The following is a 14,261-nucleotide window of genomic DNA, read 5'->3' as shown; positions in this document are numbered from 1 at the left end:
AGTTTTTAGTGGTATCATTATTACAAACTTCGATCGCATCAAAAATCCTACGAGTAAAACTGACTCTTCTGGAAGCTCTCGACGCTCAAATCCCCCGGCTTGCCCTCTGCCAATTTAGGAGGCAGCGGTAGCCCGGCGTTCTTTGCCGTGGCTGCCTTGACGGCTTCCATCTCCTTGTCGAGCATGGTGTTGGTTCTGCTGCTGCTATCGAGCCCGGCTGATGTCGTGGTGGACGTCATTGTCTGTGCTCGGCTGCCTATGGGACTCCCCCCATTCTGGCTGCCGCCGGTGATTTGTGCTTGTTGTGGTCTTCTCTGGATGGTCTCGAGGTAGGGCGCGGGCAGGTAGCCTTTCCGGCCGTCTCGCGCACGACATTGCCACCACTCTGAGGGATTGCCCAGGGGATCGGTTTTGCTTAGCACGGCGACGAGATGGCCTTTCTTGACGGCCAGGTCTGCACCCTGCACAGTGCCCGGGTTGGCCTCGGGGGTGAAGTCGTATAGCACACGGCAGAAATCGAGTTTGCTGGGGTCGAGTGGCTGCTGTGCGGCGAGGGCTTGCGGATCGTTGGCCAGCCGTCGCTGTTCCTCTTCTTCTTGTGATTTGGCGAGTGCGCGGATCAGTTTGCCCATCAGGTACGGTAGTCCGAACACGGCTGCGATGAAGAAGAAAAAGGGCTTTTTGGACGCGCGCGGGGGAGCTGGTGAGCCGTCCGGGCTCTTGCCGCTGAATTGTGCAAAGTTCAGCGGGGTCAGCTCCGAGCCATTTGCTGGTAGTGGTCGGCCGGTCAATTTGGCCATGACTGTGCGTACCCATCGGATGATGGTGAAGATGCCTAGAACTTGTCCCAAAGTCTGGCGGAGGTTTCCGAACTGCTCTGCTACGGACACCATGGCTGTTTCCGTCACTGTCAGCTAGATGCGTTGATGAGCTGAGTGATCCGATATGCACTCACCAAAGAACGACGAGTGCGTCGCCATATACGTGCTCTCCAGCATCTGGGCAAAGCCTCCAAAAGCACCGACTATGCTCTCGATGATCTGGAAGGTGGCCTGAGTGCTGTTGCTGAAACTCTGGGTCAAGCTCTGGTTTCCAGGTTGGCCCATGGCGCCGTATCCATTGCCATACATGCCACCTCCGTACGGCGACCCGTACATGCCCCCGCCCATGCCCCCGCCCATGCCTCCATACATGCCTCCGCCATACATCGAGCCCATACCGCCGCCGAATCGATTGTATGGCGACGAGTAGGAGGACATGCCGCCCATGCCATAGGGAGACGACATTGTACGATTCGCGTAAGGAGAAGAAGTGTATGCCGAGGCGTTTTGGTTGACGACGGAATCAAGGGAGTCCGGTCGGGAGGGTAGAGCAGGTGCTCCTGCACTGGTGGCCGACGGTGTCGCAGCCGACGTTGGGTGCGCTATGCTTGGCGTTGCTGCTGACGGTGACGACGTCGATGTTAATGCTGCGATACGGTTAATCTCTGGCGCGCATGTGTGACAAGGTGTGGGCGGTCGGCGGGCGCATACCTGTCGAGTTTCCGGCTGCTGGTGCACGTTCCCAGGGCTTTGGAGGCGACGCGCTCGCCATGTCTCTGTGGCCCTCGTACTGGCGCTCCACGTAAGGTTGGAGGATAGTCTTGGTTATGTTTCCCGACTCTATAAAGTCGCGGCTGAGGGCGATGACAGCGCTGCGCGGATCTGGGCAGGCGACGATGACGCTGCAGAGGTGAGGAGGGGTTCAACAGAGCAATCAATGACTAAGGCAGATGTTAAGTCATGACTAGCAGCAAGAATAATAACAATAATAATACCATCACATCCTCTTATTCTTAGTGGAGACAAGGTGAACATGTGCCCGCCCGCTCTTTACTTCTGCCGAGAAGCAAAAAAAGACCGAGGGCCCGAGGCTCTCGGTTTGCTGTGGAGAAAGACGGGGAGACTCGACTCATGACTTTTGTACACAACAAACCTAAACACTACTTCGGCTTCCAACGTCTACACTCTTTTCCATCGCTCGCATGTTTCGTGTGCACTGGGTCACTCAAAGAATTGCTCACAGGGGACACGTCGTTGCGAAAAGACAAGATGTAAAGAAAGCAGGTCGGAGCATCATGCTCAAGAATCATTCATCGCTAAAGTGGTATATAAATCGACAGTCGGTACCGTCCTGTGCGCCAGCGCCCCAAGACGACAAGATCCCAACTCTTTTTTTTGTCCAGTATCGACAATCCGGGACATGCGAAGGTTCGCCGCCAGTCCCAATCATAAAATAATCGTCGCCGTGAGAATAGAAAGTAAAAATCATGAAACGCATTTTCCCATCAATATCCACACCACTCCTGCTACTCGACCATTATGACACCAGGTTGAAGATGGAGACGAGCAGACTCTCGATGAGCGTTGACGAACAGATGTCCGAAATGGCAGCTTCGTCTAAGCTGCTGCCGAACTCGTAAGAGTCGTCGAGCACCTTGATGTGGATGTTATCGCCGTTCATGATCATTGCCGCCTTGATCGTGCTGTCGGTGGGCCGCTTGAAGTAGTCCGAATCGCCACCGTTGATGTTACCGTGCAGAGTCGACTTGCAGCGCTCGTCACCAGGAGCAAGCACCTCAAAGATGTCGAATTCGCCACATCCTGTGGTCCAGCAGGAGCAGTCGGCTTGCCCGTATTGCAGCGTTCTTGGGATCTGCGCATTGAGCATCCAGATAGCAGGCATGTTGCCGTTGAAGGATGCGTCGTTGGAGCTGTCTTGAGGCATCTGGAACTCGAACAGGAAAGCTTTCTGGCTGCCGCCCCAACCGTGGTATGCTACAGTACCGTCACGAGTGTAGCCGCAGTCGCCATTGTTGCACTCGCTGTCAGACATGATGACAACTTCCGTGTTGGAGGGAAGCGTGGTGTCAGCGAGCACCTGAGGAGAGGAAGATCCGCTCGTTGCGTCTTCAGATGCATAAGATAGCGAATTGCCGAAGGTGTAGTCAAAGACACCAGATCCTTGGCCGCCGTTGTGGTTGAGGAAGACGACTCCATCGGCGTGACCAGATGCGGCGTTGTAGTACGCTTGACGCGACCAGCTGCCAGATGTAGAAGTTTGCGTCGCAGCAGCGCCGGAACTGGAAGGCGTAGAGCTGGCCTTCTGGGCGGCTACACGGTTGAAGGTGTTGACTGCACTGGAACTTGACGCCTCGACTGCAGAGGTTTCGGCTGCAGCTGTGGTAGCAGCCGGGGCAGCGCTGGTCGCCAAGGTCGTAGCGGGAGCAGCTGCTTCAGCAGCGGTAGTGGCTTCGCCAGACCAGTTGTTCAGCCATGAGACAACTTGACCATCGATGGTGGCAATCACGACATCGCCGAGAGCGCGCTTGTCGTTCTCGGCCTGCTGAGCAGCTTCATGCGCATGACGCTTGTGCTTCTCGAGATGCTCGTGGCCGTGACGCTTCATCCCACTTCGCTTGGCCTTCTTCGCCTTCGAAGACGAAGAGCCAGGAGTGTAGACGGCAAACTGCTTCAGTGCGAGAGGACCGCGGAAGTGAAGAGAGACCTGCCAAGTGTGAGAAAGATTGATCGACTACGAAACAGTAGGGATTTCACTTACCTCCTCATCAAGAGGAGACATGGATCCAGAGTAACCGAAAGGCGAAGAACTACATGTTGAAGACGTGCTGTCCATGCTGGTTACTTTGTTGTACGAGCCGGATCCGGAGAGACCAGTGTAAGTGACAGCCTTGACTTCTTGGCAATACCAGTTGCCGCCATCGTCAGTCGAGCCATGCTCGCAAAGGTCGGCCACTACACCGGTGAAGGTGGCAGCGAGCACTGCACCAGCAGTAAGAAAGCGCATTTTGCGGATGAGTATCAGAAGATCGCAAGGTTGAGCGAAGTGGGGTATTTTATTTTCGATTCGCGACCTGCAAGCAAGGGAGTGTGTATATATGTGAGTAATGTTTTGATGCGCTGTTTGGTATGTGGCCAGATAGCAAGGAACGTGGTCAAGTCTTGTGCAACTTATAAGGAATGAATGTGTGCCGGTCAACGACTGCGTAACGCGTAATGCCACTGAAAGATTGGAATGTAAAGAGAAAGGCTGGGGGTGTTCAATGGTTATAACGGTCGTGATAGCACAATATGCTAACTGTCGGAGTTTCACCGTTGTAACGAGATCTAGCGCCGGGAGCATCTGTGCGTGACGCCAACGGCATGGTTTTTAGTTTAATTACTGCGTGGCACCTGGCCATGCAGTGGTGTCTTGGTAGCAGTCGCTTATGGCTTGCCGCATCATGAAACGCTCTATACGTCGAGTCTATTCAGCTCCATGGCTTGGTCTCAACATGAACATCCATTCTTAAAGATATGACAAACATACGACTGTTATTGTCTGATGCAATGATCGCTCCTTTGTCTCTCCTTTTCCCCTGGGGGATTTGCAATTCGCGGGGAACCACGACTATCACTCGACGCTCACTTGATCTCTGCTCGCACGCCCCAATGCGAAGGGTAAGACCGTTGGCACGGTCCGGCCCCGTTACCTTGCGCTTACAAGACCCGACACAAACTGGTCGATCGGCTTTTTCCCTCCACCTGCTGTCCGATAAGGCCGCTCTGCTGGATATCGTTTCAAGACGCTTGCATTTGATTCTTTGCCTTGTCCAACTGCCTGAACCCTGCTTTGAGCATGGCATTGGTTGTAAATGCTCACCGTCCGTACGGGTATTGATATCATCTCACCGGCGGGATCATATCCGGCATTGAGCCACTAATGTCATGCCGAACGAATCGATTAGGAGAGGTCGGATTACTGTACCTTAGCTATTATCACTTGTGTGTACTGTACAGTATGATGTTACAGTACTCGTCAATTCTTTCTCCGTTCCAGCTCTTGCGCTTGATGCACCCTGCGCACCCTGGTGCGGAAAGTCTGGACCTGCAGTAGTGCAGGCAACATTTCCGACCAATCTGTGCCCTCGCGCAGGGATCCATAGTGCCTGTACAAGTACCATTATTTACAACACTCTTTGCATGCGTCCCAGTTGTACTATGGTTTAGCCTTGTACCCGAGATGCCATGGCATCGACGGCGCAGAGATTATAGTTTTCCTTCACGCTTCCAACATGGAGCCCCGATGCGAGCCAAGACGGATTTCTTGCGCTTTCAGAAAGGAGAGCATTGGCATCTGTCAACGATTCATCATGAGATCCCACGGAAAGAGGCTGATGGGGGTAGGTCAGCCGGCAGTTTGGTTTGTCTCGCATGTGCTATACTAAGTACAACAGTGTGCACAGCACCTCGTGCGCAAAAGGCCGAGTCCATTACAGCATCAGGAAACGCAAAAGAAAACGGTCCCGACTGCGGACGATAGGTAAGCTGATATGAGGAGACCTGACAGCGTTCAGAGCGGGCCGTTTTGTCTCGACTGGGATGACGAGCACAACCGTTAGATGATGACCTTGTGCAAAAGGGAAGAAGGGGCTGGGTTGCATAACGGGTTTGGATTAAGCAGTGCATAAACTTATGCTAATACAAAGATGTGGCTGTGTTCGCCAACGTTGTTCACTTGTGCAGGGCTGGGGGAAACGGTGCGACCGTTGATGCGTGCGCGGCCTATAAGGAATTTTGGGTGACGGGCGACAAGGCTGATGGTGCCGATGTGGGATGCTATTGCAATAGCACACATCACATGTTTGTACCTTTACTTCGAGTCTCACTAGGATGGATCACTTTCAGGGCACAGGTAAGCTGATGTATTAAACCTGAACTGCAGAGTACAGGTTCTAAAATAAGTCTCTGCTCCTAGGACCAGGAACAACCGCATGCATATACTATTGACGCAAACCCCGACCTCAAATCCATGTTCATGTGCAGCAGCTGGTAAGCACCTACTTTTATTTTTGTCTACACTTTGTTGCGTGAATCAACACATTGCTTCGTGCCTGACGAGTCATAAATAGTGACAAGCGAGAGAACGCCTCTGCCGCACTACTGTGCTTCCGCATTGTGTAAACATACTCATATCTACTTGCATTGTCAACAGACATGAGGATAGGGAGCTCACGACTAAATTCACAATGATGAGCACTTTAGTATGAGAACGAAACGTAAAGATGAGCTAGCAAAAGGATTGAATACAGAATACATCACAAAAACAAGGACATGTATCAGAAGATGATCTAACTTGCTTCTGCAGAAAAGACTTCGAGACTCGGCGAAGGAACCCTGAGGTATCCCAGTCAAGGCTATCGCTGGGTATGAAATGTAATTTGCTGGAGAATCTGCAAGAACAATATTAGCAATGTGATCAAAGGCTTGAGTATTGTAATTGTGTATGTTTTAGGAACGTGCAAGATCAGAAGTCCGTTTAAAGCATTTTCGCTCGTAGAGCGAATGAATTGAGAGGTGCCATTTACGCGAAGGTGCGTTGATTCATCAGGTTGGAATAGGGATGGGATGTGAAGAGGTGACATGTCTATTCTACTAACCTTTTCAGTGTTGTGATGCAAAAGGAAGTTTCTTACCCTCGCAGGCTTCGAAGTTGAAGGGGAGATTTTGCTGGGCAGAGACTTTTCGGCTAATTGCCGGTGCCAAGACCCACGACGCTCCGGGGCATCGCCCAAAATCTACTTCGCACTCTCGACAGCAAATCTCTCGAAAATCGAGACGTACGACGACCTCACGACAAATCCGCCCAATTTCCTCCCAGACAACTAATCCAACACCGCCAAAATGGGTCGCCTTCACAGCAAAGGAAAGGGTATCTCGTCCAGCGCCCTCCCCTACTCTCGCGCTCCTCCGGCATGGTTGAAGACAACCCCCGAGCAGGTTGTCGACCAGATCTGCAAGCTCGCCCGTAAGGGTGCCACTCCTTCCCAGATCGGTGTCGTCCTCCGTGACTCCCACGGTGTCGCTCAGGTCAAGATTGTCACTGGTATGTTTCTGTCGCATGAGAGAGGAAACCGGATTCTGCAAAGACCAGAGACTGACATTGATTATAGGTAACAAGATCCTCCGTATCTTGAAGTCTAGCGGTACGGTCTACCCCGTATGAGAGACATGAGAGGTGTTTGCTGCTGAAAGATGCGCAAACACGTTCATGAACTCTTCAAAACTTATGCCTCTGCTTGGTCCTTGACTGACGGAGAGATTTGCAAATAGGCCTCGCCCCTGAGATCCCCGAGGACCTTTACATGCTTATCAAGAAGGTACGTTTGTTGTTTCCTTATATAATCACTTTCTTCACAGACCGTATGTGCTGACTTGCTCTTCACCAGGCTGTTGCCGTCAGAAAGCACCTCGAGCGCAACCGCAAGGACAAGGACTCGAAGTTCCGCCTCATTCTCATCGAGTCCCGTATCCACCGTCTGTCTCGCTACTACAAGACCGTCGGTGTCCTTCCTCCCACCTGGAAGTACGAGTCCGCCACCGCCTCCACCCTTGTCGCTTAAGCGTAGAGCTTAGAACAGTGAATGATGGATGTCGGATGGATGGAATCAGGCGCGCTGGGGGAGGGATTAACAAACCTCCCCACATGATTTGGCTGTTCGCATGGCGTTAGGGCATGGAAATGCGTTAGGTCATGAGAAACCAGGGTTACACAATAACTCTTTGCAAAAGCAATTGACAAGATACCTTTTGGGTCCAAATTCTACCCAGCGTCTCCCGATCATCTTTCATACATCTCGATACGAATGTGATACCCTGTGTACACATAGATGCGCATAAACACTCCTAGTATCCGGGTTTCCAGAGCATGCATCTTCCAACAATTCGTAAAATCAAACGCCTTGTGCTTTGAGATCGAGTAGATCTCATACCATTCCCCTGCCTTAGTGACCCGTGTGATTCCCTAAACCCGACCAATGGTATTGTCCTTCATATACGAATCAAGTAGCTGCCGTGCGTACACCCGCGCCATCCATGCAAAGCAAGCCAAGCTTTTCCGTTTCACTACTCGCCTTCACATTCCGCACTCCTCTTGGCCAAAAACTCACTCAACCAGAGTAGTGGTTTCTCGGGTTCATAAGCAGCCAAGTACTTCATCCCCTCGAGTAAGTGCGGCGTGACCATCTGGTTCAAATAGACCCGCGTAGGCGAGCCATGCGCACTCGGTCGATCCGGGGGCGCAATGCCCGATGTTGGTGGTATCGAGGATGGTCTCGTTGAGCTCTCGCGCGCCGTGACTGGCGCTGCCGATGTGGGTGCTGTGGCCGGCGTCGTGGTCGGCTGTTGTGATTGCTGCGGAGGGGGCGGTTGAGGCGTCGAGGCGGATGAGACAGACGGTGCTTCGACTATTGCTGCTGCTGCAGGTGGTTCTATCGTTGCTGCCGACGATGATGTTGTTGCGTCGGCGACTCCGCTGACTTGTGGTAGACTTTCTGGCGCATCGCCATTTGTTGTTGCTGTTTGGTCTTCTTCTGATTGGATTTGATCAGGTTGGAAAGGAGGAGCTGCTTCGACTGGGTTAATTTGCTTGAATATATCTGTCAGTAGGCGAGATCGTATCGTGGTGTCTATGTTTGTGTGTCCAGCATACCTCGACACCCTCTTCCTTCATTTCGACGTCAGCACTTGATGCTCCATTCACTGGTTCGGCCATCCTGTTCTGCTGGAAAATGGCTGATTAGGTATGTTCCACAATATACAAATCGCAACACGCGCTCAGTAGCAGGAGACGCGACTTGATCGAAATTGGTCAATATCAAGGCTTGGCATGGGAACTCGATCTGGCTATACCAAAAGCATTCATCGTCAACTCCGAACGCCGAAGGTCGAACTCCGACATGCGCCTTCCTTGATTATACCTCACTTCTGATCTCTCAACATCTGATGTGACTTCACAGACCTTCGCCTAGAGCCTTGCCTTGTTTAGGAAATACAATGTCTTATGTCACTAGCTTTCGCTGAGCCTTGATCCTCTTGTGAAGCGCGCGATTCTATCTCTTCTTAGACTTGTGACGACAACACCATCAAATTCATCTACTGTATTGCTTTATGAAAGTGAAAGAAGACGATCGGTGGCGTTAGAACAGCCACCACAAACCTCAATGACGGAAGTCACCCACAGCCGTGTTGTCGGCTCTTACAGACGGAATGGTAAACTCCATTCCTGTGAACCATGTCGGAAGGGTTTGTTCTGCACGTACACTCTAGGACAAGTAGACGAGACTTATTGTTTCACATAGGCAAACTACGATGCGATCACAGAGTCCCAGTCTGTGGTAGATGTGCCAGACGCAGTAGAGGCGATCAATGTGTCTACCATCCCGCGGTACGCGTTTGTACCCTTTGGTAGATTGACCAACCACTTATAGACTATAGCCTCTTACTAAGGTAAGGCGAGCCACCACAAGCCCTCCCCTCGATAAAGCAGCCCCAGTTGTACAGAAGAACGATATCAGCAGCTCGGAGTATGTTCCATGTCCAGCAGAGGGTATAGAACCACGAATGTATGTAAACCTCATGGACAGGGTTCCCTAGCATTACCATTGTCAAGATTGGTTACTCGACAGAGAGTCAAGGCTGACCTGAGGAAAGCACAAGACAGAATACTTCAAGGATCGGGTTCCTGGGCCCTTCGAGTTACTCAGCGGTGTACACTGAGAATGCGCCTACTATCGACATCGACGTTCATGACGGGTCAGACCAGTCGCCAACGCCAACAGCGCCTCCAATCTCAATTGAGAAGATAAAGGCGGGTGCTGAGGTTCTATCTTTGATCTCAGATGTAGACGCTTACGACAGATTGTTGACCAGATGGTATGGGATCGCTGATGGCTTGACTATACCTCGGCCTATATATAATATCCACATACGTGGGATACGAGCCTTGTTCGAGGCTTCAGTTTCCGAGCACAACTCCGACGAAGAATTATATTGTCTGTCAGAGCTTCTCTGGCAGAATACACTGAACTCCATACCGGTAGATGCTAACACAACTGGACCAGCATGGGCACGCTCTACCACAGGTAACTATCTACGCTGGGAAACTGTAGGTCTGATCTTTTCCGGAGTTGGATTGCTGTCAAGCGGACTCACCGAATGGGATCCTGTTTTCACAACGATCAAAAGTATTTTCAAGGATAGAAAGACGCTCATGTGGAAAACGCGAGATGCGGTGGAAGCTTGCGTTGCTTTCTGCAAGGAATGTGAGTGCAGCAACGAGCTTTTTGTTATTTTTCTTTACGAGAGCGCTATCTTATCTGAGTGCGTACGAGGTGATACATGTAAGTCATCTAGTAACAAGTATAACTGTTATGTACTATATCTGACCGGGACTCACAGACTATGGCGCGTGGACCAGACTAGGGGAGGCATGCGATGCACTTATTGTCATGGGTCTGCACCAGGATAAAAAGGTCAACTCTACGACATCCTTCTTCATCTCCCAATTGCGTACCCGTATATTTGCAGATATATACGTACACGATAAACTAATGGCCACGTTTCTCGGACGACCTCCTCGCCTCAGTCATCGCTATTGTGTCTTGCAGCTTCCACTCGATCTATCAGATGATGAGATTATGTTGGAAGGGCCAAAGCTCGAATCTGCGATATCAGGGTTAAAGGATGACTGGAACACGGTCAATAGGTTTTCTCGAGTGACACGACGTCGCATATGGATACCTCAAGCCCGCATCCGTGAGAAGATTCTTGAGTTTACGTTAGGTCCTGGTGACTCGATGACGACCGAAGTGGCCAGGTAAGTCGGACTTGACATCAATCGTTGTGCAGGTTATGGAAGCAGAAACTGTTGTCCTAGGACCCTCGTGCGCATCTCGCCTCCACCTCATTGACTAACGTTTCATTGGTCACAGTCAAATCCTCATTGATCTCGAAAACCTCAAGGACGGGACAAAGGTTTTCATAGATGCTAGCCCAGAAGAGGTGCTCGCCGACATCCTACCCTCGGGTCACCTCAAGTCCAGCACAAGGATACCGAGCGAGATGCGAGACCGTCCTTACCTGCAACACGAGATACTTTGTTTCTTGGCCATGCATTGCGACCTAATCCACACCGAGTTCCTCCTCCAGCGCGCCCTCGTCAAACGCAACAAAGCACCTCACCAATCCCTCATCGCGCCTGCCCGAGCCTTACTCTCTTTCTTACTCCAAATATTCGCCAAGCGCGAATACTGCCGGGACTTCCTAGTCGATATCACCTTGTTGCTTCCATTCTACGGTCTCGCATCCGCCGGCGTTCTTGCCATTGAACTCCTGAAGCAAGAGCGGCAGACACGCAAATATCATGTCCCACCACCACCAGACTATATTCTTCATCGCTCCGAAACGATACAAGATCTTTCTGTCTTCGTTGCCACTATCGCAACCGTAGGTCCAGGGGAGAGCAACTACGCCATCTGCGACCAGGGACGTAGGGCGCTAAAGTGTTTACTCGATAAGATCCTCACTCCCGAGCCAATGGTCAATACCGCTAGCGTCCCGATCGCTGCTACTGCTGACGCCAGCGTCGCTACGACGATGGATTGCACGCAAATGGACTTGACAGCAGATCGAGGGGCGATGGCAATGGACTTAGACATATCTGCCATGGCTGATTTCTACTTTCCCAACGCCACCGACGCAGAGTTTTTGCATTGGCTTGAAGATGTCGATTGGGATAGAGGCAGCTGCTTGCACTCGATCTGAAGGATGAGACGAGAACATGTCACTACTTACAGTCTAGCATCGCGTATAAGGGAAGAGGTTAGATCGCTAATTGACAGCCAGCCTATCTACCTGGCATGAGTTGAACTCGTATTTTTCATACCCTATTGATAATTGATTATTCATTGTCTTCGTTCGCTTTAATCTTCTCAGGCATTCGTTATAGAGTTGTCTAAGATTTCATGACCACTGACATGTCTATCATTCCGAACTAAGAATATTCACTATATGATAAGTCTAGACTTATACAGTATCGTTCATATGATGGTAGTGGGGGTTTGTTGAGTTTTTGTTGTATTATGATACTTTCACAGGAGGATGAAGTGCTTTATCTTATCTCAATCTTCTACAATAAGTACGATTTCTACGGGCAAGGGTTAAGCGCTGCACTTATGCACCCGACCAAAAATAACGTTCCATACAGAAACGACTAGGTCTCTATCGATCTGCCCATGTACCGCATGGTCAAGCCCGTCATCTCCGAATTGTATCGCCTCTGAGTGAGGTCCGGACGGAACGTGATTGCAGTACACTTTCCGACATTCATTGGCTATGTCATAGCACCAAGCTTGAGATATTCGGACTTAGAATGGGACAGCAAGATGTCTCGGAACATACCCACGACACATCAAATCCCATCACACCGAGGACGAACAGTCTGAGGTCGCTCACAAGCCTTACTACTGTGGCAGACGATGAACGCGAAGCAACTGAGCTCAACCCTGTTGAATCTCTCCCCGCCGACCCCTTCAGCCCCACGCGTTCGTTTGAGTATGATGCTGTTGCAGAGCAAACAGCAGCCCAAGGCCAGCGGGGAAGAAATGATAGACCAAGTCCACACTGGTATGACGCTGTGACTAGATTCTGGAATCGTTATATAAACCTTGCAGTGCCACATGCTGCGTGTCGCGACCATTTAGGTATGTGGATCTTGTTCCCAAAGACTTGCTAGGTGCTCTCCAACTACAGTATCAAGAAGTCTGGTACACCTTGACTTTATATGTTTGTCAAAGCTCATGGAGCATTATCCAGCAAACGAACGGACATTCCTGGCGTATCTACGCACATCTGTAGTGAGCATTCTTCTACCATACTACCGAGTCATCTCTAAGTGTATCATGAATAGGCACTTTCGATGATTGGGATTGTAACAACACAGCTGTTCGGCCTTCAACGTCGTCCAGTCAAGAACGCTTCGCACGGTTACCATGCCTTCAGCAAACCACTTGGCGCATTGTTCCAGATCGCCGCCATGATGGTGACCATGATAGGTGCACACCGATACTGGAGACAGCAGATGAGCATGGCCAGAGGCAAAGTATGGGCAGGCGGTTGGGAGCTGTACGTGATCATGGGAACAGTCACATTGGTAAGTCGTTGATCACGAAAGACCATACAATACCAAGACTGACTATTTGGGATAGCTCCTGATGTTCGTTTTCGCTTTGCTCATCGGGATCGACGTCAACGAAGAGAATGCTTAGCATCTACCATATTGGCACCGTGTTGCAATACCTCAACCACCCAAAAACGTAGTACCGCCCTCAATCAAGTGATAGAGGTACCATGTCTGCCGCCAATAGACTAAAGGCTCGGTCGGTACCGGACCACGCGCGCATTACGCTAGACTTTGACACAAATAATGGACGTCACCTTCGTCACCTTCCATCAACATCGAACAACACTGTGGATGGGCGAGGTAGCCTATCCATGATCGGGTCGTCCCTCATTAATGTCCTACAAGGTCGAAATTGTCGAGATTGAAATCATTGCGCGGTTGATGAATGGTCCGAATAGCCGGCGTGAAAACCCATTCGATGTGTACAAAATTGGTCAGGTAAAGTTCCTCGCAAATGGAAGTGAAGCATTGATCGACTTCGTTTCCGACCGAATCACGGATCTGCATTTGGTTCAGTCAAATGGAAGCTTAAGGCTGAGCATGTTGTGCTTCAACATTCTGCTGGGCAGCGCTGCACGTGCAACGAGCGCTTGGACGGGGTCGGGGTTCGCGATCTGGGCCAATAAGATGTGTGAAACCGCATGTCCAATACAGATTGGCTGTCACAATATGTCAAGTAAGTCTAGCAATATTGAAAGGCGATCAAGAGTCTTCCGTACTTTCTTCATGAACGCAAGCCTTGACCTGACACACAGTCATGGACAATCTTGTGTAGCCATTGCTCATGGCTTATGCCCTATGGTAGGACTTGCCGAGTGAAGTGCAAAATAGACTTTAACTCGTGGGGGATTTTAGGCGCAAACGCACCCATACTTTGGGTTGACATAAAACAGCGATCGACTTCTCGAACCATTCTTTCGAATAATGCTGTACTGCTGCACTTGTGCAGAAGTCGCTGACACCTCGATATTGAAGTAGACTGTCAAGCATGATATTGCATTATATTACATCAAATTTAGCACGACTCATGCATCAATGTGACTTATCGGAATATATGAAGGTGATGCGTATAGGTCGTCCCTTCGGGGTTGAGCGAAAGTCGCTTGATTGGCAGGGAAGCGTTCAACTTCAATGCTAAGTCGCACGAGGGAAACATGCGCGTTTTCCCCACTTCGTGGCTCCGCCCGCCGTTCGCCCCAATT

The 14,261-nt window shown here is 50.6% G+C and overlaps 6 protein-coding genes across 8 annotated transcripts; 3 read left to right on the top strand and 3 right to left on the bottom strand.

Moving 5' to 3' along the window:
• Nucleotides 1–47: 47 nt before the first annotated feature.
• Nucleotides 48–1,593, bottom strand: AAFC00_007017 (uncharacterized protein; the record flags this gene model as incomplete). Of its 2 annotated transcripts, none has more annotated exons than XM_069347065.1 (3): nt 48–895; nt 956–1,468; nt 1,533–1,593. In XM_069347065.1, 3 exons carry the CDS (start codon nt 1,591–1,593, stop codon nt 48–50), a joined length of 1,422 nt encoding a protein of 473 aa, XP_069199938.1. The 2 variants fall into 2 exon arrangements, with proteins under 2 accessions (XP_069199938.1, XP_069199937.1); XM_069348384.1 differs by having other exon boundaries at nt 956–1,438.
• A 765-nt stretch (nt 1,594–2,358) lies between these two features.
• Nucleotides 2,359–3,846, bottom strand: AAFC00_007016 (uncharacterized protein; the record flags this gene model as incomplete). Its single annotated transcript, XM_069347064.1, has 2 exons — nt 2,359–3,546; nt 3,601–3,846. The coding sequence occupies 2 exons, from the start codon at nt 3,844–3,846 to the stop codon at nt 2,359–2,361; spliced, it is 1,434 nt and encodes a 477-aa protein (XP_069199936.1).
• A 2,876-nt stretch (nt 3,847–6,722) lies between these two features.
• On the top strand, nt 6,723–7,441 carry AAFC00_007015 (40S ribosomal protein uS15; the record flags this gene model as incomplete). The annotated part of the gene is made up of 4 exons (XM_069347062.1): nt 6,723–6,924; nt 6,992–7,024; nt 7,152–7,198; nt 7,268–7,441. The coding sequence occupies 4 exons, from the start codon at nt 6,723–6,725 to the stop codon at nt 7,439–7,441; spliced, it is 456 nt and encodes a 151-aa protein (XP_069199935.1).
• Nucleotides 7,442–7,943: 502 nt separating this feature from the next.
• Nucleotides 7,944–8,592, bottom strand: AAFC00_007014 (uncharacterized protein; the record flags this gene model as incomplete). The annotated part of the gene is made up of 2 exons (XM_069347061.1): nt 7,944–8,465; nt 8,530–8,592. 2 exons carry the CDS (start codon nt 8,590–8,592, stop codon nt 7,944–7,946), a joined length of 585 nt encoding a protein of 194 aa, XP_069199934.1.
• Nucleotides 8,593–9,086: 494 nt separating this feature from the next.
• Nucleotides 9,087–11,642, top strand: AAFC00_007013 (uncharacterized protein; the record flags this gene model as incomplete). Its single annotated transcript, XM_069347060.1, has 6 exons — nt 9,087–9,122; nt 9,179–9,264; nt 9,315–9,326; nt 9,531–10,219; nt 10,278–10,695; nt 10,811–11,642. 6 exons carry the CDS (start codon nt 9,087–9,089, stop codon nt 11,640–11,642), a joined length of 2,073 nt encoding a protein of 690 aa, XP_069199933.1.
• Nucleotides 11,643–12,249: 607 nt separating this feature from the next.
• AAFC00_007012 (uncharacterized protein) lies at nt 12,250–13,144 on the top strand (the record flags this gene model as incomplete). Of its 2 annotated transcripts, XM_069348383.1 has the most annotated exons (4): nt 12,250–12,580; nt 12,693–12,733; nt 12,787–13,029; nt 13,085–13,144. In XM_069348383.1, 4 exons carry the CDS (start codon nt 12,250–12,252, stop codon nt 13,142–13,144), a joined length of 675 nt encoding a protein of 224 aa, XP_069199932.1. The 2 variants fall into 2 exon arrangements, with proteins under 2 accessions (XP_069199932.1, XP_069199931.1); XM_069347059.1 differs by lacking the exon at nt 12,250–12,580 and having other exon boundaries at nt 12,677–12,733.
• Nucleotides 13,145–14,261: the final 1,117 nt, after the last annotated feature.

This window comes from Neodothiora populina (assembly GCF_041146345.1).
Source record: "Neodothiora populina strain CPC 39397 chromosome Unknown canker_contig_8, whole genome shotgun sequence".
Lineage (NCBI taxonomy): Eukaryota > Fungi > Ascomycota > Dothideomycetes > Dothideales > Dothioraceae > Neodothiora > Neodothiora populina.
This window is presented reverse-complemented; position numbering and strand designations above follow the sequence as displayed.